This window comes from Lynx canadensis, chromosome F2 (genome assembly GCF_007474595.2).
Source record: "Lynx canadensis isolate LIC74 chromosome F2, mLynCan4.pri.v2, whole genome shotgun sequence".
NCBI lineage: Eukaryota > Metazoa > Chordata > Mammalia > Carnivora > Felidae > Lynx > Lynx canadensis.
Genome location: NC_044320.2, coordinates 67,198,651 through 67,223,924, shown reverse-complemented (window position 1 = coordinate 67,223,924; position 25,274 = coordinate 67,198,651). Strand labels below are relative to the sequence as shown.

Here is a 25,274-nt window from a genome sequence, read left to right as displayed (position 1 = left end):
TGGACCCCAGGAGAGTAGACACCATTTTAGGGCCATATTCAGGAGACAAAAATTGAAATGGATTAAACTTGAGAATAGGGCATTCCTGGGTCAATTCAGAAGCAGGAGTTAGGTAGTCAAAACCAGTCCCTCCGACGTTCTGGGTGATTTCAGTCTTTTGGAAGATTTGTCTGAAACTTAGCAATGTATATTCTTTACTTCCTATATTCCTGTTGACTTTGAGTTCCATTTCTTTTCTACTGCCCACACTCATAGGTAACACCTCGACTCTGTCACCCTCAAAACAATTTTACCTCTGAAATCTTAAAGTTCAGTATAGTTCCTTCCAGATCATACCATCTTTTCACTGTTACCAGCTGACCCATATATTTGTAGACAAGTAATGATAGGCAAGATGGGTGCATTACTTTTTGTCGTGAGGGTTAGACAAGATAATCCTTGTAAAGCTCTGAATATAATAACTGGTACATAATTAGGGCACAGAAAAAGCATGCTAGTGGTGGTGATTTTATTATTATTATTGCCACCTGACAGTTGAATAGCAAATTAACTTGCTTGCTATTCAAATAATTCACCTCCTGATTTTATAAATTAGACTTACAGAGTCACAAATCAGAACAGAGACCAACACATTTATTTATACCTTAATCCAGTTAATGGGCACAATAAATTTTGGGCTGGGAATAAAATATGGTAATAAATGTAAAAAGCAAAGCGTTGCTTTGCTTTGTTACTTGAAGGAGACTTGCCTGTAACCCCATAGCCTTTCCCAGTCCTTCGTTTTGTGAGTGCTAGACATGAGTTGGCTACTTTAGACTCAAAACAAGATCTCTAGACCCTTCATAATTTAGTTATTTTAAATTAAGCCTTTTATATATTTTTTGATATTTATTTTTGAGAGAGAGAGTGTGCGCACAAGTGGGGGAGGGGCAGAGAGAGAGAGAGAGAGAGAGAGGTAGACACACAATCTGAAGCAAGCTCCAGGCTCTGAGCCATCAGTGCAGAGTCCGATGAAGGTCTCAAACTCACGAATGAATGAGATCATGACCTGAGCCAAAGTCAGACGCTTAACCCCAGCTGAGCCACCCAGGTGCCCATCATTGTAATTTTGATTTTCATTTCCCTGGTGATGAGTGATATTGAGCATCTTTGCATGTGTCTATTGGCCATCTGTATATCTTCTTTGGAGAAATGTCTGTTTATATCTTCTGCCCACTTAAAAAAAAATTTTTTTTTAACATTTATTCATTTTTTGATAGTGTGAGTGGGGGAGGGGCAGAGAGAGAGGGAGACACAGAATCCAAAGCAAGCTCCAGGCTCTGAACCGACAGCACAGAGCCCGATGCAGGGCTTGAACTCACGGACTGTGAGATCATGACCTGAGCTGAAGTCGGACACTTAACTGACTAAGCCACCCAGGCGCCCATCTTCTGCCCATTTTTAATTAGATTATTTGTTTTTTGGTTACTGAGTTGTATCAGCTCTTTACATATTTTGATTGCCCTTTATTGGATATGTCATTTGCAAATCTCCCATTCAGTGGGTTGCCTTTTAGTTTTGTTTGTTTCTTTTTGCTATGCAGAATCTTTTTATTTTATTCTGGTAGACCCTTCACATTTACTTTTAATTGAAGAAAAATAAACTTTCCTTGGCCTTTTTATACCTTTCAGATATGTACATTTCAACCTTGAGTCACAATTACACACTTCTGGCCATAAGCATTTTGTATATTTGGATATTATAGCCCCCTTGGGGGGTAGGAACCCAGATTAAGACAAAGAGAGAGTAGGTTGTTTTTTTGTTTTTTTGTTTTTTTTTCCTCCTAGTACTTATTCCAGCTTCATGAAACCAAAAGAAAATTCAGATCATGGAGGAACTGGAGAAAGCAGTGAACTCTGGAAGATTGGGAGGAATGGAGTGCAGAAGTTATAACTTGCAGTGGTTCTCGATACTTTTTGCATATTTAAATCACCAGGAGCTTTCAAAATATTCATTCTCCGGCCCCATCTTGCAAAGTAGTTTTGTATGCCCACCTTCCCTGCAAAAACACAGAGCTTTTGAAGAATATAGGTCCTACTCAAATCTCACTAAATCAGAATTTCATACATTTGTGGGTTTTTTTGTTTTGTTTTATGAGGAGCTTCTTATGCAGCTGAGGTTGAAAACTTCAGGCACATATTGTATTTTAGCATTTTGCTAGGGAAAATTTCCCTTAAAGCAGTAACAGAATTATCTATTGACAGTTACAAAAGTAATCGTTAACACAAGTACTTTGGGGGTGCATTTTTATAAATTTTAAATTGAATGAGTTAAACGTGGAACCAAAAGCTTATTGGGGTAGTAAATATTACATATGAAAAAAACCTTAAGGCAAAAAAAATTAAAGGTAATCTTGAGTACTACCAGAAAAAGTGGGGTGGGCCACTTGGCAGTGGGTATAGAAGTTGGACTTCCAGCTTTTGTAACTGACAGACTTCTGGGTAATTTAACTTGGACCACCTTTTTTCCTTGTGGAAACCCTGCCCACTCCTGTTTTCTGGGGTTGCTAGGAGTTGTTGGAACTGTAGAGGTAATGTTCTGTAAACAAACAAATAATGAATGGAATTCTACTAAAGTTCACACCCCGTGACGAAATCTGGAAGTAAAATAGCCACTTGTCACAGCCCATCTTTATTTAGCAAATAAACTTGAAATCTACATTATTCTAGGGGCTGTTGATCAATGGTGGACCAAAAAGACATGATCTCTGTCCTTATTGGGATTTGATTCAGTGGGAGAGATATTTAACAAGTAAATATTCTAATAGACATATAGTTTATACTAAATGCTGTGAAGGAAAACATAGTATAGCATGGGGCAGGATAATAATTGGTGGTTTGTCTGGAAGGCGCCTTTGGAGGAATGACAGGTAAAGATTAGAAAGAACCAGCTCTTCACAGTTGGGGTAAGGGGTGGAGTTGGTGGAAGAGAGAATATGTGCATAGATTCTGGAACAGGCAAGACAGAAGTTATAGTTTGAGGAGCCGAGAGAAGGCTGGTGGGACTTCATGTGGTCTGGTGGTCTTTGGTGTCTGAGCCATGTGAAGGTAAGTGCCTGGATTAATACTAAAACTAACTGTTAAACTTAACACATTTTTGTTCAGTTACTCTTCAGTATTCTGGAATATGCTAGCATGTGATGTCATACTCTATGTGATGTTAAAACTTCTTGGTAATTTTCGCTCTCAAATGGCCATTAAGAACGAGATGCAGATACAGTATTATGTTTGATAAATTTGGTAGTGTGGCACTGTAATTTGAAGTGTAACTCTAAACAATGAACGATTGTGATGTTTTATTCATTCTCAGTAATTGATTTCTTAGTTTCTCCAGGGGATCCTGTTACTTACCTTCTTAGGTTATTTTGAGAGAGAGACACATTTCTCTCCCTTTGTCTCTCTGATGTCTTTCCTGTCCCTGTTCCCTCCTCACCTTCTCTTCCTACCCTACCTCAATTTAGGTGCATGAATAGAAAGCTTTAATAAATGCTTGATTTTTAAAAAGTGACATTCTACTCAGAAACATGAGTGGCTGAGTCTTGGCCAGAATATTGGATTTAGTGTTCTTTACACAGGTATATTGTGTGGCCTGTTGGTGTCACTGTATGTGACTATATTAAAATATACAAATTTTGCTTTCAGTTTTTCTATCTATGGCAAGAATTAGTAGAAAAAGAATTAAATCTGTTAGTAAAAGGGTAGAGAATTTTTTTTTAAAAAGTTAAAGATTATTATTTTGCTGTGCTGCTTTTAATGCATGTTTTGCATTGGAATATAAACAAATGGTGGAAAATAGACTGTGTCTATTTACTATTATACCCTTTTTGGCAAGAAACCGAGAGAATCCTGGTTCCTAGTACCAGTGTATTTATTTTATGAAAAGTCACATTAGGACAAAATTAGCTCTTCTAATATTTTATTCTAAGTGTTTCAATTTTTATACAAGCTGTGTATTTTTCTTTCATGCATTTTATTAAATCATTTGTCTTGGTATAGTTGGTATAGTTTTACATTATCAGAATATTTAAAATTATCTAAAGTTACTGTAGTAAAATTTTTGAAATATAATTGAATTTGGGTAATTTAAGTTGTACCAGATGTTGAATTAAACTTAAGATCAGTAAAAATAATAATGCTGCTACTGAATTTTTGCTCTGAATGAAATACTTTTCATACTTTCTGGAAGGAATTTGGATACTTACAAATCAATAAATACTAATTTTAATTTAAAATTTTATAATGCCCTTGATTTTGGAAAAAAAAAATTTTCTATTCTTTCTTTACTGTGTGTTTTGTTTTGTTTTTTTTTCCTCTGTCACAATGATAGCTATGATAGGACAGGACCTTGCTGGAACTTTCAGTAAGTTGGCTTTGTCTTTTTCAAACTTCCCATTGGTCATCCATGCATGTCAGTAGTGCCATCTAAATTGTACTTCCAACAGTTCCATGCCATCAGCCCCCTTGCCTGCACTGATGTTACCTTAACTGGTACTTAATTAAGTGAATTGTCTTTACTATTCCATTCTTTTTTATTTAAAAATTTTTAAAGTATCTATTTATTTTTGGGAGACAGAGTGCAAGCTGGGGAGGGGCAGAGAGAGGAGAGAGAGATACAGAATCTGAAGCAGGGTCCAGGCTCCGAGCTGTCATCACAGAGCTCGACACGGGGCTCGAACCCAGGAAGCGCAGGATCATGACCTGAGCTGAAGTCGGACGCTTAACTGAGCCAACCAGGCGCCCCTCCTATTCCATTCTTGTTACTCAGTGCGCATTTCAGCAACAACTTTATTTTTTTTTTTTAACGTTTATTTATTTTTGAGACAGAGCATGAACAGGAGAGGGGCAGAGAGAGAGGGAGACACAGAATCTGAAACAGGCTCCAGGCTCTGAGCGGTCAGCCCAGAGCCCGACACGGGGCTCGAACTCACGGACCGTGAGATCATGACCTGAGCCGACGTCGGACGCTTAACCAACCGAGCCACCCAGGCACCCCTCAGCAACAACTTTAAATCTTTAAAATAAGATTAGTGTTACTGTATTTTCAGTTTTATTTTGTGTTTTGGATGAGTTTGGTTTCCCCAGGGACTTTGTTAGCCTTTTTTTTTGTTTCTTTTTTAATGGCATAAATCACTGTTATGTAGATATGTGACTTAAATATTAAGATGACTGTTCTGTGGGGCAGGATGTCCATTAGTAATGATACAGATATGATCAATTCTGGAATTGGTTCTTGACAGTATCAGTATTTTCATCTCATTGAACATGTGTTATATAGACAGGGTATTATTTTGGTGATTACCTAGAATAATTTCTTAGTAAGATTGTAAACTAAGTCAATGGAAAATTTTTGTTTTTTTAAGTTTATGCAGAAAGCAACATTTCATGTTTAATATGTTGAAGGTACTACAGATGTAAAATTTAGATGCATTGTTTGATCTTTACATTATAAAATACTCTGAAAAGCTGTCAAAAATGGGTTGATTTATGTTTTTAAATATTTGTTTTTAGAAAAGTATCATTTTTCTCCTTTTATAAACAAAAATATCTAGGAAGAAAACTAATTTTTGTAACTTTTGCGGGAAAGTAAGAAGTCTTGAGGTCAAAACTTCATTTTACTTGTCTTAAATATACGTCACTTCCAACAAACTAGTAACTATTGAAATAAAATTTTATTTACTATCATTTTAAAAAATTAATTAGTTTAAGAGCATGAGCAAGGGAGAGGGGCAGAGAGAGAGAGAGAGAGAGAAAATATGAATGAATCCCAAGCAGGCTCCATGCCTGACATGGGGCTCGATCTCACAAGCATGAGATGATCATGACCTGAGCTAAAATCAAGAGTCATACACTTAACCGACTGAGCCACCCAGGTGCCCCTACAATTTTATTTTCTAAAATAGTTATAAACAGACTGATCTTCATGAACTAGCATCTTCATCATTCAGGTTTTACTTTTATGATCTTTCACTTGTACAGAATAGCCCATTAAATACTGTGTTCCTTCTAGGAGTTTCCACAGGGCTTGGAGACCTTTTTGTTTAAGTATCTCCATGTAATCCACTTGGAATCTCCCTAATACAATGTTATAGGAATGTTAATACATGATTCTGTTTTCTTTTGTCTTTTCTTTTTTTTTTTAAATTTATTTTTGAGCAAGCACAAGTTGGGGAGGGTCAGAGAGAGGATCTGAAGCAGGCTTTGCACTGACAGGCTAACAGTAGTGAGCCCAATGTGGGGCTCAAACTCACGTGAACTGCGAGATCATGACCTGAGCTGAACGAAGTTGGACTCTCAACCTACTGAGTCACCTGGGCACCCCCATCATTCTCTTTTCAATAGTGGATAGGAATAATATTGCCAGATTTCTCTGGCTCTTAAGATCAGATGTGATGCCCATTTGAGTTATGTTAATTTAAGTTGTATGAGATACCCATTGACTGAATATCTGTGTGTTTATTGACTTATTTGGATAAATACCTAAAATGTAATGGGGGAGAAGTATAAAAATCCTTTCGATTTTTCTTTGATCGTATCCCTTGGTAATGTACTTCCTAAAGTGTTTACTTTTCTTCTCTTATGGCCAGTTATTCAAGTACATGCTTTAAAAAAAAATTTTTTTTTTTTCAACATTTATTTATTTTTGGGACAGAGAGAGACAGAGCATGAACGGGGGAGGGGCAGAGAGAGAGGGAGACACAGAATCGGAAACAGGCTCCAGGCTCTGAGCCATCAGCCCAGAGCCCGACGCGGGGCTCGAACCCACGGACCGCGAGATCGTGACCTGGCTGAAGTTGGACGCTCAACCGACTGCGCCACCCAGGCGCCCCAAGTACATGCTTTAAAACATTTGTATTAAAAAAATTTTTTTTGTTGTTTATTTGTGAGAGAGACAGAGCATGAGCGAGGCAGGGGCAGAGAGGGAGGGAGACACAGAATCCAGACAGGCTCCAGAGCTGTCAGCACAGAGCCCAATGTGGGGCTTGAACCCATGAACCATGAGATCATGATCTGAGCTGAAGTCAGATGTTTAATCTACTGAACAACCCAGGTGCCCCTAAAACATTTGTATTTTGAAAGGCTTTTCATCTTAATTTCATTATTAGTTTTTGTTTATTTTTTGTTCTTGCCTGGGATTAGATTCTTAAATATTTACTCCTTTAATACAACTGTTTTCCCTCTTGACTGTACCTTTGTCCTGCCCAAAAGCTGTAATTTAAGGCATTTCAAATACTTGATATTCTTAGTGTGTTATTAAAATGTCAGTTTTCTAATGCTGCTTTATTAAGTTGATAATGTTAGGTAATTATGGTACCAGAATGGGTGCACATACGAGTAGCCAGTGTGTTCAATTAAAATTTAATTCATAATATTAAAGATATTTAACTGTTTCAGTATTATGTGTTTGCGTGGTATATTTTACCGTTGAGGAAGAAGCATTATTTAAGTGTAGCTTCAAAAGCCTGATCTAGCAACGATAGTATTGAGAAGGTTCAAACAAAGCATGAGTTACAGCACAACTTTTCTGATAAATATGTCAATAAGTAAATCTCTTTGGCCTTTTTAACTTTTTTCTTCATTTAAAAAGTCTGCATTTTCTTTTTTATTTAAACCTCAGTGTTACTTTTAGGAAGTATTAATCTGATAACTTTATTTTAAAATCATTAGTCATTGGTCATCTGTCTCTGAGGCATTACACTTATAACAACACTTTAATTTAATTATCTTTCCATCTACTTTCCAAGGTAAATTTCAGAACTTGCATGCTTTTTCTTTGTATTTCAGAATATTCTGTCATTTACGTGGTTAAACTTTAGAGAATTCTATTTGTTTTGTTCTTTAATATAGTTAATACTTTAAAAATCATGATTTAAAACAATGTATTTTCAGGGGCACCTGGGTGGCTCAGTTGGTTAAGTGTCTGACTTCAGCTCATGTCATGATCTCATAGGTCATGAGTTCGAGCCCTGCGTCGGGCTTTGTGCTGACAGCCCAGAGCCTGGAGCCTGCTTCGGACTCTGTGTGTCTCTCTCTCTCTGCCCCTCCCTTGCTCGTGCTCTGTCTCTCTCTCAGAAATAAGTAAACATTAAAAAAAAAAAATCTTTAAAAATGTTATTTTCAGCACTTTAACAGCATCCCTATATACGAATCCATTTAAAAATATTCCCATATTTAGCACATATATTGCTTGCTTGTTCTTATTATTATACTTTTTTTGACTAAATCTCTTCAGAAAAATTGATTTTTTTAATGCTTAAATACTAAAAATTTTCATAATATTTTAGGATGAACACAGGTATTTGTTGGCTTTTTTTTTTTTTTTAAGACTTTTGTTTTTAGTTCATTTATTTTGAAAGAGAGAATGCACACACAAGCTGGGAGGGGCATAGAGGGAGAGAGAGGGAATCCCAAACAAGTTCCACACTGTCAACACAGAGCCCCATGCTGGGCTCGAACCCACGAACTGTGAGATCATGACCCGAGCCGGAATCACAAGTCGGACGCTTAACCCACTGAGCCACCCGTGTACCCCTGTTGGCTTGTTTTTAAAGCCAATCTCATTTGACCTGTAAAATAAAAATTGAATAAAGTTATAATTCAGAGATTGTCATAATCGTATTAGGCAACGATACAATGTAACTGATGTTCTCTTTTGTGGGGACCTTCAATGGAGATGTTAGAAACTGTCCATGTGTTTGTAACACCAGAGCTGATGATTTTCCTTTGGGTGATTAAAAAGTTTTATTCTGGGGCGCCTGGGTGGCGCAGTCGGTTAAGTGTCCGACTTCAGCCAGGTCACGATCTCACGGTCCACGAGTTCGAGCCCCGCGTCGGGCTCTGGGCTGATGGCTCAGAGCCTGGAGCCTGTTTCCGATTCTGTGTCTCCCTCTCTCTCTGCCCCTCCCCCGTTCATGCTCTGTCTCTCTCTGTCCCAAAAATAAATAAACGTTGAAAAAAAAAAAAAAATTTAAAAAAAAAAAAAAAGTTTTATTCTAACATTTTGGTGACAAACACCTTTCCTGTTTATAACTTATAGCTTACCAGCCCTACAACAGAATGGAGCCCTAGCCATCCAGGAGAGGATGCAGTGGTGTCTTTTGCTGATGTTGGATGGGTAGCCAACGAAGAAGAAGAGTGTTCAACAAGACGAAGGTTAGTCTGGAAGGCTCTCAGGGCTGAGATGCAGTATTTATGATTTTAAAGGGTGATACATTTGCAATATTTTCTTTTAGTAGCCTAATTTGATTTCTAGTCACTAACCCAGTTATTTTTCACAAGTAGTCTTCTTTTCTGTTTATTTTAAACACTCAGTATTATAAAGTTCCTAGAGACCTATAACTGTGTCTTAAGTGCTTATGAGTTATAGAATTGCCTGCCCTTCAGAACCTTAATATGAAACCAGAAGCAACTATCATAAATATGTTTAGATAAGTAATTAAAATGATATTATTGGGGCAGAGGAATCAGTGTGGGTCACATTAGGGACTTTGTGTAATCACTGGAGAATGCTTCCTAAAAGTTGTGTCAAGATGAGTGTGATTCAGAGGACATAATGTGTAAGAGTTAGAGAGGTACTTTCATTTATTTCAAAGAGCCTGAATAAATTATTGACTACACTTTCAGTCTAATAAACAAGTCATGCAGCATATGTAACTCTTCATTCTTTTTTTTTTTAATTTTTTTAGTGTTTATTCTTGAGATCGAGAGAGAGAGAGCAAGCGAGCATGAGCAGGGGAGGGGCAGAGTGAGAGAGGGATGCAGAATCTGAAGCAGGCTCCAGGCTCTGAGCTGTCAGCACAGAGCCTGACGTGGGGCTCGAACCCACAAGCTGACGTTAAACCGACTGAGCCACCCAGGCGCCCCAACTCTTCATTCTTACTAGGCCTCAGAAATACAGAGGTAAACTAAGACACTGCTTTCTAGGAATATTTGGTGTGCTAGAGGAGATTAAAAAGGAAATCAATGATGTTGATATTATAAAGTTTACTAAGTAAATCCAGAAGGCCACTGTGGGATGAGAGAGGTTTGGCAAGGTTTCTCAGAGAAGAGAATGCTGGAGCAAGGACAACCAGCAGAGGTAGGAGAATTTCATGGAAGGGGAATAAACTAATTATCAGTGTCAAATACTTAGAGGCTAGGTAAATCAAAAAACTAGCAAGTTTCAATTTTGTTTTGTAGTTGGAAGATTATCATTGACTTTAGCAAGAGTAGTTTCATTTGAGTGGTATTAGCTGCATAAAATAAGAATCAAGTAATCCAAGAAACAGTAATCTATTTCCATTGCTTTTGGCAAATTCATTGCTTATGGATGATTTGAATGACAAGTAGAAGTGAGGACATGGTGGTAAATGAACACAGACCATATACTGCAGATTAGCAGTTAGAGCTTTTAAAGATGTTCATTTTATTTTTTAATTGAACTTTTTATTTTGAGATAATAGATTATTACATACAGTTGTATGAAATAATACAGAAACATTTCCTGTACTCTGTACCCCATTTTCTCCAATGGTAACATCTTGCAAAACTGGTATAATATTAAAACCAGTATGTTGACACTGCTAAAAGTCGAGGTACAGAACATTTCTCTATCGCAGTTATCCCTCATGTGGCTACACCCACTTCCCTTCCCTCTCCAGTCTCTCCTTAATCAGTTGCAGGCACTTAGCTTTTCTCCATTTTCACAATTTTGTCATTTCAAGAATGTTATACAAATTGAATCATACAGTATGTAACCTTTTGGGACAGGCTTTTTTCGCCAAGCATAATTCTCTAGTGATTTGTCCAGATTGTTGTATATACCTGTAGTTTTTTTCATTTTTAGAGCTGAGGTAGTATTCCTTGGTATGGATGGACCATTGTGTTTAACCATGCACCAATTGATGGAACATCTGGATTGATTCCAGTTTTTGGCTGTTACGAATAAAGTTGCTACAAACATTTGTGTACCGAAGTTTGAATGAGCATAAGTTTTTATTTCTCTGGGGTAAATGCCCATGAGTGCAGTTGCTGGGTCATCTCAGTCATGAAATAGTTTCGTGTTTATGTTTTATGAAACTGGCAAACCATTTTCCAGAGTGGCTATACTATTTGTCAATCCCAGTAGTAATGTATAGCTTATCTAGCTGTATCTTTGCCAGTATTTAGTGTCATCATTCTTTTTTCTTTTCTTACCATTCTAGTAGTTGTGTGGTGATATTGTGGTTTTTAATTTGTATTTCCTTAATGGCTAATGATGTTGAACATCTTTTCAAGAGTTTATTTGCCATCTTTTTTTTTAAACTATTTTTTAAAATTGTTTTTTAAGTTTACTTATTTTGATAAAGGCAGAGTGTGTGAGCAGGGAGGGGCAGAGAGAGAGGATGAGAGAGAATCAGGCTCTGTGCTGTGCTGTCAGGGCAGAGCCTGATGTGGGACTTGAATTCACAAACTGTGAGACCATGACCTGAATTGATATCAAGAGTCAGATGCTCAGCCTACTGAGCCACCCAGATGCCCCTTATTTGCTGTCTTTTGGATAAAGTGTTTCTTCATGTCCAATTTTCTAATTGGAGATATTTTCAAGAGTTCTTTATGTATTTTAGATCGGAGTCCTTGTCAGATAAGTAGTAATAAGTAGTATGTAAATCTTTCCTCCCACATATAATGGGACAAGTGAAAGCTTGTCTTTTCATTTAAGTCTTTCAGAAAGCAAAAGTTTTTAATTCTGATGAAATCCAATTTATCAATTTTTTTCTTTTATGGATTGCTTTTGCTGTCAGTGTAGGAACCCTGGACTTAGTGTTATAGCCTGCAGATTTTTGTATTCTATTTTTAAACCTGTCCTTTGTTAATTATTACATGAACCAAAAGAACCAAGAAAGGTAGTGGGAAATTTTCCCTCCCGGACACCATCTTCTTTACAGCACAGACCATTACACAGTATAAAGAGAAAACTACCATAAATGATAGTTATTTCCTGTGGAGAGTTACTTTCTTTTTGAGTTCAGATTGCAAGTTAGGTTAAGACAAATGAAGAAAAACCCAGAATGTTAGCTTATTGAGAGAAACAATAATCTATTTTCATTGCTTTTGGCAAATCTTAAGCGAGGTCTGAATTAAGAAAGCATTATTTGAAAAAAATTATAGGGGCGCCTGGGTGGCGCAGTCGGTTAAGCGTCCGACTTCAGCCAGGTCACGATCTCGCGGTCCGTGAGTTTGAGCCCCGCGTCGGGCTCTGGGCTGATGGCTCAGAGCCTGGAGCCTGTTTCCGATTCTGTGTCTCCCTCTCTCTCTGCTCCTCCCCCGTTCATGCTCTGTCTCTCTCTGTCCCAAAAATAAATAAACGTTGAAAAAAATTATAAAGATGGTAAATGGGTGTTTCCATAGCTTTTTTTTTTTTTTGTCTGAAATCCTTGTTGGTTAAAGACAGAAACTACTTCATTTCTACAAAGGAATGCTATGAACTTTTAAGACATGTGCTATCACATTTTTTGTGAACTATCAAAGTCAAAAAGGACATTATCATGAAAGAAAAATAAAGACAACCAAAGAACTTTAAAGGCATTTAGCTACTTTGCTGTTCTCTATTAGTGTTTTTATATGTTCAGTGATATAAAGGAAGCAGAAGCACGGAGCCTGGGGTGAAACAAGAAAACAAGAGGCACATTATAGTAAGAAGGTGAAGAGATAAAGATCCCACTGTCATCGAGAACCTTACATTGCTTAATTTCAATTTAAGGGGTCACTTAAATGCATGGCATTATGGAAAATAAATGATATGTTATGGTTCATCTGAACTTGTCAGTTGGCCCCAAGCTGCAATAATCACCTTCTCAATGTCAGATCATTTACTCCTCAAAGAATCCTGAAATAGCCATTCTCTCCCCATGAATTTCCCCAGGAATTGGCAGCAATCCAGGATTGTTCTTTCTGTCCTTGTGCTGCTCCTTTCAGTGTTCCCTATCCAGTGAGTTTGACAGCATGTATCCGAAAGCTTTGATATTTTTCTGATTCTTCATTTGTTCTCGTGACATATCTGTATGTCCCTGTCTTATAATGGAAGAAATCCTCATTGACTTGCATTATGGCTTGAACTTGGGCCATCTTGCATGATTTCTTTCATTATCTCAGTGTTATTGGAGGAGACTCTGTGTGGAGGAGAACATTGGTAGATCCTGTTCGATTTCTTGATGTTGTTGGGACATGTTTTTTAAAAAAATTTTATAGTTCTGTTTTACATTTAAGTCTGTGATCCTTTGTCTAGTTTTGGTGTCAAGGTAATACTAGCTTCATAAAATGAATTGGACAGTGCCTCTCTTCTGTGTTCTGAAGAGATTATATAGAACTGGTGTTAATTGTTTTATAAATATTTTATAGTTTTCTCCAGTGAAACCATCTGGGCTTGGAGATTTCTTTTTGTTGTGTCTTAAAATTGTGAATTCAATTTCTTTAATAAAGTTATAGGACTTTTATCAGTTTCATGTTGGGTGAGATGTAGTAGTTTGTGCTTCTCATGGAATTGGTCCATTTCATCTAAGTGGTCAAATTTATGTGTGTAGCATTGTTTGTAGTGTTTGTAGTAGTTTATAAGGCTGTAGTGATACCCGTTTCATTTCCTAATATTAGTAATTTGTGTCTTCTCTTTTTTTAAGACTTGTCAATTTTACTAATCTTTTCAAAGAACCAACACTCTTTTCGTTGATTTTTCTGTTTTCAATTTTTCTGTTTGATTGGTTTCTCCTCCTATTGTTTTCTTCTATTTGCTTTGAGCTCATTTTGCTCATATTTTTCTAAGCTTTTAAAGTAGGAGCTTACATTATTAATTTTAGACTTTTCCTTTTTTTCTAATATGGTACTCCTCCCCTCTTGCCTGCAGTTTGTCTTTCCATGATTTCATTTACCTACAGTCAACTGCAGTAAGAAGCAAATGATCCTCCTTCTGACATATCGTCAGAAGGTCAGTACTAACTCTTACAGTGCCTACGTCATTCACCTCACTTCATCTCATCATGTAGGTATTTTGTCACAAGGATGAGTATGGTACAGTAAGACATTTTGAGAGAGATCACATTCACATAACTTTTATTACAGTAGATTGTTAGAATTGTTCTATTTTATTGTTAATCTCTTGCTGTGCTTAATTTATAACTTAAACTTTATTGTCAATATGTAGGTGTAGGCAGGAACACAGTATATATAGTGTTCAGTATTATCCAAAGTTTCAGGCATCCACTGGAGGTCTTGGCACGTATTCCTCCGTGGATAAGGGGAGAGTACTGTTTTTGTTTGTTTGTTTATTTGAAAGGGAGATTACTGTAAAACCATTTTTAGTGCTATAAATTGCCCTCTCAACACTGCTTTAGCTGTACCCTACATGTTTCAATATATTGTATTTTTTAAAAATCCAGCTCACTATATTTTTTTATTTCCCTTGAGGTATCTTCTTTGATCTGTGGATTATTTAGAAGTTTGTTCAGTTTCCAAATATTTGGAAATTTTGCTGTTATCTTTGCATTATTGAGTTCTAGTTTGATTCTGTTATGGTCAGAGAACAGATGTTATATATGCTTCTTTTAAACTTGTTGAGTGGGGCGCCTGGGTGGCTCAGTCGGTTAAGCGTCCGACTTCAGCTCAGGTCATGATCTCGCAGTCCGTGAGTTCAAGCCCCGCATCGGGCTCTGTGCTGACAGCTCAGAGCCTGGAGCCTGTTTCAGATTCTGTGTCTCCCTCTCTCTGACCCTCCCCCGTTCATGCTCTGTCTCTCTCTGTCTCAAAAATAAATGTTAAAAAAAAAATTTAAACTTGTTATTTTAATGGTCCTTGATATGGACCATTTTGATTTATTTTCTGTGGTTATTTGAAAAAAAGGTGTATCCTATAAATGTCGAAGAGGTTCCATTGTTGAATTTTTCTCCATCCTTTCTGATTGTCTATTCTAACAGTTGTTCAAAAGGGGGTGTTGAGATCTCCAGCTATATTTGTGGATTTGTGTATTTCTATTTGGTGCATACACATTTAGAATTGCTATGTCTGTTTTAACACACTCTGCCAATTGGTCTTTTACTTGGTGCATATAAAGCATTTACATTTATGTAGTTATTGATATGTTAGAGTTCAAATCTACTCTTTTTTCCCCTCTGTTCTCTGTTTTCTTTTTTCTGCTTTACCGTGGATGACTTAAACATTTTTTTTTGGATTTCCTTTTTGATTTATCTGTGTTTTTCAGTGTCTTTCTTTGTGAAGTTCTTTTGGTGGTTGACCTAGGTATTACATTATATATACATAGCTTACCACATTCTACTGGTGTTGTCATTTTACCAGTTGAACTTCTTTATGTCCCAATACCCTCCCTGTTTATAATTTTCTTAAAAACCTTCTTTACAGACATTTGGAATCACATCAGTATGATATTTCCTTCAAACATAATTTAGAAACAGGATGAGAGAATAAGTCTATTTACCCACATTTTTGCTGTGTTTTTCTTTCTGCTTGATGCAGTTTCTCTTTTTATTGCTTTCTTTCCATTTGGAGAACTCCTTCAGCTATTATTTCAGTATAGGTGTGCTTGCTGTAAGTTTTTTGTTTTTTGTTTTATTTGAGAATTCTTGATTTCCCCAGTTTTGAGGGAAATATATATATTTGCTAGACATGAGGTTATGAGTTCATAGTTTTTATTTATTTTTTTATTTTATTTTTTAAAGTTTATTTACTTATTTTGAGAGAGAGTGAGAATCCGAAGCAGCCACCACACTGACAGCATGGAGCCAACGTGGGGCCCCAACTCATGAACCGTGAGATCACAAACTGAGCCAAAACCAAGAGTCAGACACTTAACCGACTAAGCTACCCAGGCCCCCCATTAGTTCTATTCTTTTAACACTCGAACAGTGTGCCATTTCTTCAAGCCTCCATGGTTTCAGATGAGAAATCCTCTGTCATTCAATGAATTTTTCCCCTATAGGTAGGGTATCCTTTGTCTGTAGCTACTTTAAAAATTTCTTCTTTGCCTTTGGTTTTCAGAAGTCTCAGCCAGGTGTTTCTTGGCATGGATTTCTTTGGGTTTATCCTGTTTGGAGTTCACTCAGTTTCTTTGAATCTTCAGGTTTATGTCTTTGTTATTATTTCTATAACTATTTTCTTTAAGTAACTTGTCTGCCATTATTTCTTTAAGTACTTTTCAGTGTGGCCCTCTTTCTCCTCTCCTTCTGGGACCCTGATAGCACAAGTATGAGATCTTTTATAGTCATACAGGTTATTGAGACTGTTGACTTTTTTTTTCCTAGTCTGTTTGCTTTTTGTTTTTCAGATTGAATAATTTCTGTTGTTCTGTCTCCAAAGACAGAACATTCTCCATTCTTGGTTTGATCCTATGTACTGTGTTTTTCAGTTATTTTACTTTTTAGTTCTAAAATTTTCATTTGGGATTCTCCTTTATATTTTCTGTTTCTTTGCTGAGACTATTTTTTTCATTTGTTTCAAGAGTGCTGGTAATTGTTCCCTGAAGCCTTCTGACCATAGCCTCTTTAAAATATGTCAGATAATTTTTAACATCTATTGTCTTTGTGCATTCAGTTCATCTTCTTTCAGGTTCTTGGTATGAGGAGGGATTTTTGACTAAAACTTAGATACTTTTGGTATAGAAGACTCTGGATCTAAACCTTTTCTTTTAGATGTTTTCCACTAATAGCACTCTGGCAGGAGAAGGGTGGGTGCCACCTTTTTCTGCCAGGTGGGAGCAGAAATCCAGGTTTCTCATTCAGCCTCCGTTCACTCCTCAGGGTACTGATGTGAGCTCCAGCTTCCCACAAGGCCTCTTGTGACATTATCCCAGCAGGTAGGTGTGAGTGCCTCATTACTGCTGGATGGGGTGTAATTTGAGGCTCCCCACATTGTCCCCACTATACCACAAGGAGTGAGGTACCCTTGTTAAGTCCCTTCTCCCTGCCTTCTTTGACAGCATCCTGCAGAGTGTGAGGCATCTCTTTACAGCCTAATGAGGATGGGAGTTAGTCTTTGCTGCATGGTGTAAGTGGGGCCACAGTGCTTTCTGTGGTATTTGGCTGGAGTAGAGTAGTTATTTTACATAAGTTCTCTATCTTGGGAACCTACCCTTTTCTTGGTCCTTTTTGGCTGGGAGAGCTGACTTTTGTTGGGGCTTTTTCCCCCCGCCCTGCATTCGTTGACATTTCTGAGTTTTACCCATTAACTCCAGCAACCAGTCTGAGATATATGAAGCAAAAGAAAAACAGGAAACTCACTCCTATGTCGTTCTTTTGGATCCCAAAGTTCTAGCCATTCTGTCTTGTCCCCACCTTTCAGAATCCTATTTGTTTTATGTATGTCTAGGGTTTTTAGTTTTAGTTAAGAGGAAGAGTAGGGAAAACTAGTCTGTCCCATCTTCCTGGAAAGAGAAGCCTCTAAAGGACTTTTAACACAAATGCCATGTTTGCAAAGGATATGACATGAGGTAGTTATAAGGGGGATTGTCATGATACTAAATGAATTGACATAATGGATCTGAATAATGGATTTGGTTTGCATTGTTGAAAATAATTGCCTAAAGGGTCTGTGAAAGAGTGTCTGGAAGTACTTTAGGTAAAGATAATCTGAATTGAACAAAGTGAAAGGAAACGGGAAACCCAGTTGAATTTGAGTGGTGCTCTAGAAGGAGGAAGTTGATAGGCAGTGAAGTGCCCCCATAGTTTCAGGGTTAATGATAAGCACCACATGATTAGAAAAATTTGGCAGACTTTCTTTTGGAGTATGGTGCCATATTGCTCTTTACGTTGATTTTGACAAATTATAGATGTGCATAAATGTAGATGGTTGGGAAGGGTATTCTCAGTGTTACTTTCCTCTGGCCAGTATCCTGATAAACAGGCCGATGCATCTAAATCTCATCATCTTCCCAGCTCATCATACAAGGGAGTTTTGAGAAAGCCCTCTCATTTTCACATACCAGATACAGTGTATTGTCAGACTGATGAGATATTACCATGTATTTTAAAGAGGGCAGAGTAGAAGAATGAGAGTTGATGCAATTTTGCTTTATTTTGAATTACTGAATACTAGTACCCTCACCTGGCAGTTTGAGTTTTTTTTGTTTTTTAATCTGTCATCCTTTTTTTTTTTTTTTTTTTAAAGTTTGTTTGTTTTTGAGAGAGAGAGAGCACGAGCAGGGGAGGGGCAGAGAGAGAGAGGGAGACGTGGAATCCCAAGCAGGCTCCAGGCTCTGGGATCTAGGCTGTTAGCACAGAGCCCGACGGTGGGCTCAAACTCATGAACAGTGAGATCATGAGCTGAGCTGAAGTTGGACGCTTAACCGACTGAGCCACCCAGGTACCCCTTGATCTGTCACTTTGATAGTAATTGCATTTTTATGGGAATTTTTTGCAGTGTAGACTTACAACTTAAAACTATAACTTCTGGGGTGTCTGGTTGGCTCAGTCTGTAGAGCATGTGACTCTTGGTCTCGGGGTTGTGAGTTAGAGCCCCACATTGGGCACAGAGATGCCTTAATAAAAATAATTTGAAAAACGATAACTTGAATCTTTTTTTAAGATTTTATTTATTTTATTTATTTTTAAATTTTTTAAGTATTTATTTTTAAGAGAAAGACAGAGACAGTGCTGACAGGGCAGAGCCTAATGCAAGACTCGAACTCATGAACCATGAGATTGTCACCTGAGTCGAAACCAAGAGCCAGACACTTAACTAACTGAGCCACACAGGTGCCCTATTAAGATTTTATTTTAAATTTTTATTATTTTTTGAAAGAGAGCGTGTGCGTGTGAGTGGGGGAGGTGCTGGAGGGAGATAGAATCCCAAGAAGGCTCCATGACTCCGGGCTCAGTCCCACAACCATGATGACCATGACCTGAGCCAAAATCAAGAGTCAGACGCTTAACTGACTGAGCCATCTAGGTGCTCCTAATTGTATCTTATTCTTAATTCTGAGTGCCCCATACTTATCAAAATGAGTATGTATTAAATACAAATTTATAGGTTCATAGGACTTGAAAGTATTTCAGGTAGCCCTTTTTCTTAGACCAGAATGTCTCTAATCTAATGACTAAGATGAATGTGTTTATAAAAAATCTATGATCTAAGGATACCTAAGTAAGACTGAGGTTGACTAAATTCATCCAGTTTAATTTTTCAAAGTTGAATATAAGTGTATAATGGAATGTTCTATTTAGGGAGTGTTGGGGAGGAGCCTTGACTTCTTAGAGGACAGTGAGTGAGTAATAAGATTCCAAAGGAGAATCAACACACAACACTTTGGCTTGTCACAGCTCCACAGATGTGAGGGTCGACCAGGAAGCTCAGTGGATTAGAGCAAGACCATTTCCTACTCATGGCGCAGAAAGCAGGTGTTATTCATTCCCATTTTATTTATTTATTTATTTTTTAAATTTTTTAACGTTTATTTATTTTTGAGATAGGGAGAGACAGAGCATGAACGGGGGAGGGTCAGAGAGAGAGGGAGACACAGAATCTGAAACAGGCTCCAGGCTCTGAGCAGTCAGCACAGAGCCCGACGCGGGGCTCGAACTCACGAACTGCGAGATCATGACCTGAGCCGAAGTCGGACGCTTAACCGACTGAGCCACCCAGGCGCCCCTATTCATTCCCGTTTTAATCATAATACACTTTTTTTAGTATTTATTTTTGAGAGAGAGGGAGAGCACACGTGCATGCAAGAGCATGGGGGAGGGCCAGAGAGGGCGACATAGAATCCAAAGTAGGCTCCAGGCTCAGAGTTGTCAGCACAGAGCCCAGTCCAGCTCTCGAACCCGCAGCATGAGATCATGACCTGAGCTGAAGTTGGACGCTTAACTGATGGAGCCACCCAGGCCGCCCCTATTATCATTTTAATTTTAATAATTTGACACTAGACATTAACCCAATAATGTATATCAATAAAACAGTGCAGTCCGTACTGCATAAATACATGGATATGATGTCATTCTCATTAAATCTGACTTTTAGGAAGATCCAGCTTTTAAAATGACAAAACAAGAACCGAGCTTACAACAGCTAATGAAATGAATCCTACCGGTCTTCTGGGTCTGTAGCCTTACAAAAGTCCCACCTTACTCCCCACTATAAATCCTTCCATGGATTACTTCCCTGTATCAAAGTAATTTCCCGAGTCCAGTTGTCTTTATCCAACTACTTGCTCACTTTGAAAAGACTTAGGTTTTGGGGCCCCTGAGTGGCTCAGTTGGTTGAGATCTGACTTTGGTTCAGGTCGTGATCTCACACTTGTGAGTTCGAGCCCCGCGTTGTACTCTGTGCTGACAGCTCAGAGCCTGGAGCCTGCTTTGGATTCTGTTTCCCTCTCTCTCTGCCCTCTCCCTCTCGCACTTTGTCTCCCTCTCTCTCTCTCACTTTGTCTTCCTCTCTGTCTCTCTCTCAAAATAAATAAACATAAAAAATTAAAAAAAAAAAGACTTAGGTTTCTACCCAACTTCGTGTTTTCAGGGAACTAAATTGCCGCCTTTTTCCCTCTCTGGATCCTATTGACAATAGAGTATATTTTAAAAAGTTGTTTTTAATGTTTATTTTTGAGAGAGACAGAGCGCAAGTGGGGGAGGGGCAAAAAGAGAGGGAGACACAGAATCAAGAGCAGGCTCCAGGCCCTGGGCTGACAGCACAGAGCCCACATGGGGCTCGAGCCCACAAACTGTGAGATCATGACTTGAACTGAAGTTGGACACTTAACTGACTGAGCCAGGTGCTCCAACAATAGAGTGTATTTTTAAACCTTTCTAGGGGCGCCTGGGTGGCGCAGTCGGTTAAGCGTCCGACTTCAGCCAGGTCACGATCTCGCGGTCCGTGAGTTCGAGCCCCGCGTCGGGCTCTGGGCTGATGGCTCAGAGCCTGGAGCCTGTTTCCGATTCTGTGTCTCCCTCTCTCTCTGCCCCTCCCCCGTTCGTGCTCTGTCTCTCTCTGTCCCAAAAATAAATAAACGTTGAAAAAAAAAATTAAAAAAAAAAAACCTTTCTAGGCTATTTTCTAAACTCAAATGGTGAGGGAGAGTTAGTAAAAATCATCTTGGGAGTACCATCTTTCATACAGCATTGAGCTGATTTAAAATGATCTCAAATTTTGAGCTTTTACTGTGTGATCAGGAGAAAAAGGACCTCAGAGGTGCATTATATTTAATTTAGAATTTTCTTTGAAATGGTCAGTGGAGCTTAAAAAGCCCTTCATATTCATCTAAGTTGTACTCCAAAAGTGGCTGCCCTTGATAATATCATTGGGATAAGAAAAAGAGAAAATTCTTGTGCATTGCCACTCTGAACAGGAGCCTGTTCCTTTTTGCCGTAAGGCATTTTGGAGCCCACATCAAACGAAAACGGTAGAAATCTGACCTGTAAAAGCTGGGATGCAGAAAATGGTTTTTAAGAGACAGTCCTGATTTGTCTGTCTTTTGCTTTTGGGGCATCGATATTTGATGCTTCTTTTGTTTTTGTTTCTTAAAAGTATCTCAGAATTATACATACAGATTTTATAAGGGATTATTTCTCTTTGGATTCATTCTGCCTCTACATTCTAGCTCTTAATAGCCCTCTGAATAAGGCAAAACATAGTGGTTCTGAGAATGATTTGTTGAATGTCTTATAGAACATGTCTGTGGGAGGGGCACCTGGGTGGCGCAGTCGGTTAGGCGTCCGACTTCAGCTCAGGTCATGATCTCACAGCTTGTGGGTTCGAGCCCCGTGTCAGGCTCTGTGCTGATGGCTCAGAACCTGGAGCCTGTTTCAGATTCTGTGTCTCCCTCTCTCTCTGCCCCTCCCCTGTTCATGCTCTCTCTGTCTCAAAAATAAACAAACGTTAAAAAAAAATTTTAAAAGAACATGTCTGTGGGAAAAGGCTGTAATTTTAAAGGAAGGGACATGTCTGAGAATTTCATAAAATGTAAATCTTTTCCACACACAAGAATATTACAGAGAACTTTTTGTTTTTGATTCTTAAGTTCCTATAAATGTCCAATCTTTCTGTGTCTTTGAGAAGACATGATGACTTCAGGATTACTTTCCTTTTTCAGCTTCTAAAAATCCACATTTAAACTTCCACATTTCCTATAATTACTTTGTTTGAACTTTGTGAATACTGTTAACAGTATTTCACATAAGGAAATGCAGAATCTATATCATCAAATTTATAAAAATAGAACAGACATAAAATATAGATTATCTGATGCTGTTATTTTTAAATCATTTTGCTAAAGGCCTAGACTTTTTTTCTCTTATTCTGGCACACTGATTTTCAAGATTAATAGTAATGAGGGCTTTGTCCTTAATTTTCAGTAGATGGAAAATAGAAATGGAAAAATTCATCTCTAGGAGTTATGGGTAGATGTAATAATAACTTAATTCTTTTTTTTAACGTTGTGGTTGCTGTTCAACATTCATTCTCTCTTACAATTCATTTTGGCAGGAAGATATTTTAAAGAAAGTAAGCTGTTCAAAAGTGACTTGTAGTTGATAAATTGATCTCTTAATCCAAATTGCCATATTATCTTGTTCTAATTCTGGATATTGAAGAGTAAATGTTCATGGGGTTTGAACTTTGGCTTACTTGAATAACATTTTAAGACAAACTTAGAATAATACTTGTGGATCCTGAGATGTATGGGAGAATTTGAGGTGGGAATATATTCTCTCTCTCTTTTTTTTATCTGCCAAGATTTTTTTTTAAAATATAATTTAATGTCAAATTAGCTAACATACAATGTGTAAAGTGTGCTCTTGGTTTTTGGGGTAGATTCCCGTGGAGGAATACATTCTCTACTAAAGTGACCTAGCCTGGCTGGCTCAGTCAGAAGAGCATGTGACTCTTATTCTCAGGGTCATGAATTTGAGCCCCAGGATGGGTGTAGAGATTACTTAAATAAAACTTTAAAAAAAAAAAAAAATTCAAAGACACTAGTTCTTCTTCTCTCTTTTTTTTAATGTTTATTTTTGAGAGAGAGCGAGCGAGCGAGCACACAAGCAGGGGGAAGGGCAGAGAGAGAATCTGAAGCAGGCTCCAAACTATCAGTGCAGAGCCTGACATGGGGCTCGATCTTAACGAACTATGAGATCATGACCTGAGCCAAAACCATGAGTCTGATGCTTAACCAGGTGAACCACCTAGGCACCCCACCACTAGTTCTTGAATAACAGTATTATAATGTCTTTTTTTTATTAGTAGCACTGAATATTCTGGTATCCAAAATTTTACTTTATTTGCTGTTATTGTATCAACTTCCTGAAATGTTTGCACTCATACATAATAGGAAAACAAACCATTGCCCTTACTTCCACCCCCAGATATGAACATACTCATTCTTTTAGGTTCATTTTATTAAAGCAAAGCTGAACTTTGATAGAAAATGGAAGATATGGGGATAGAGATGAGTCCACAGGCTCTGTGTTTCTTCTCCTCTCTTCTCAATTCCACTCCAGTTGTCACCCGTTAGATGCCCCTCCCTTGATGCCCATCCCATGGCAGTGGCTTTCTTCCTGTCCTGAGACACTGCTTCTGGTCACTCTCTTCCTTTAAACTCAGTCTGTTACTACTACTCTTCGATCTTTCTATACTCTTGTTTTGAACAAGTGTGATACTCGACTTCTACACTTGAGATTTCTTTTATTTAAAAAAAAAATTTTTTTTTAAGCATTTATTTATTTTTGAGAGAGCCAGACAGAAAGCAGATGGGGGAGGGGCAGAGAGAGAGGGAGACACAGAATCCGAAGCAGGCTCCAGGCTCTGAGCTGTCAGCACAGAGCCAGACGTGGGCTCAAACCCATGAACCCTCAGATCATGACCTGAGCCAAAGTCAGATGCTTAACTGACTGGACCACCCAAGTGCCCCTACATTTGAGATTTCTGTATTTTGTCTAAATCTCTTCCAAGGACTAGAATTCTGTCAGTACCACTCTCTTACCTATCAGCAGTCCCTAGTTCTTTCAAGGAGTAGTTTTTTAAAAATTCATTATCGTGTTCTTTTTTATTAAAAACATAAAAAGTTATCAGGAAGATAGTTGAGGAAACATATTAAGTTAAATAAGAATCCTGGACATTATACTGGTATTAAATATAATTCCTCCATGTAAATGTTCCCCCCAAAAGCTTCATTCACTGGATTAATTTCTGTCTACTTGAAACTCTATTTATTGTATGGAGTTGTTTAACAAAATTATTTGACCTACCTTATGAAAGATAAGCAGAAATCAGAATTTAGTCTGTGGTATCAACAGAAAGCCACAGTGATTTTTAAAAATTTTAATGTCTTAATGAAATTACTTTCTTTATTCCAGGTGATTAGAGCACATGCATCTAATCTGTAACTTCTGTAACATATAATCTTTGAAAGAGCATATTAATCTGTTTAATCAGAACATAGTGTTCCTGAGAGAAGGTTTTACTATTGTTTAACCTTCATGTACTTTTTTTTTTTTTTTTTAATTTTTTTTCAACGTTTATTTATTTTTGGGACAGAGAGAGACAGAGCATGAACAGGGGAGGGGCAGAGAGAGAGGGAGACACAGAATCGGAAACAGGCTCCAGGCTCTGAGCCATCAGCCCAGAGCCCGACGCGGGGCTCGAACTCCCAGACCGCGAGATCGTGACCTGGCTGAAGTCGGACGCTTAACCGACTGCGCCACCCAGGCGCCCCAACCTTCATGTACTTTTTAAAAAATTTCATCACCTATTTCTTCCCAGTGTGGCAGTAAGAAAGGGAGTGGTAATTGAAGCTTTGTAAGCCACACATTTTCTCTAGCTCATAGATACTCCAAATTAAATAAAATTAATAAAGTTAATATTATTAAAGTTTCTTGCTATCTAAGCTAAGGTGAGGTAACAACTGGGACCTTTATTCTCCAAATATTTTTCTTTAGTAATATTACAGGTAGGGGAGCCTGGGTGGTTCAGTTGGATAAGCGTCCGACTCTTGATTTCGGCTCTGGTCATGTCGTCACGGTTCATGGGTTTGAGCCCGCATCGGGCTCCGCACAGTGCGGAGCCTGCTTGGGATTCTGTCTCCCTCTCTCTCTTTCCTTCTCTCTCTCTCTCTCTCAAAATAAACATTTAAAAAAAAGAACAAAAAACAGTGTCAGTTCTGGACAATTTAAAAAAAATAATATTATAGGTAAATAATTTATAAGCATTCTCTATATATAGTAAATTTAATTAACAGAGTATGAGCAAAGTTAGATAGGAAGAAAAACATCAGAATTCAGTGAATACCAAAAGGTAAAG

At 37.9% G+C, this 25,274-nt stretch overlaps 1 protein-coding gene across 1 annotated transcript in view; it reads left to right on the top strand.

Moving 5' to 3' along the window:
• MTFR1 (mitochondrial fission regulator 1) overlaps nucleotides 1–25,274 on the top strand; it is a 62,805-nt gene that overhangs the window by 30,283 nt on the left and 7,248 nt on the right. Inside the window, exon 4 of the mRNA XM_030304370.2 lies at nucleotides 9,073–9,188. Coding sequence (XP_030160230.1) covers nucleotides 9,073–9,188 — 116 coding nt within the window. The remainder of the gene's footprint in view (nucleotides 1–9,072; nucleotides 9,189–25,274) is intronic.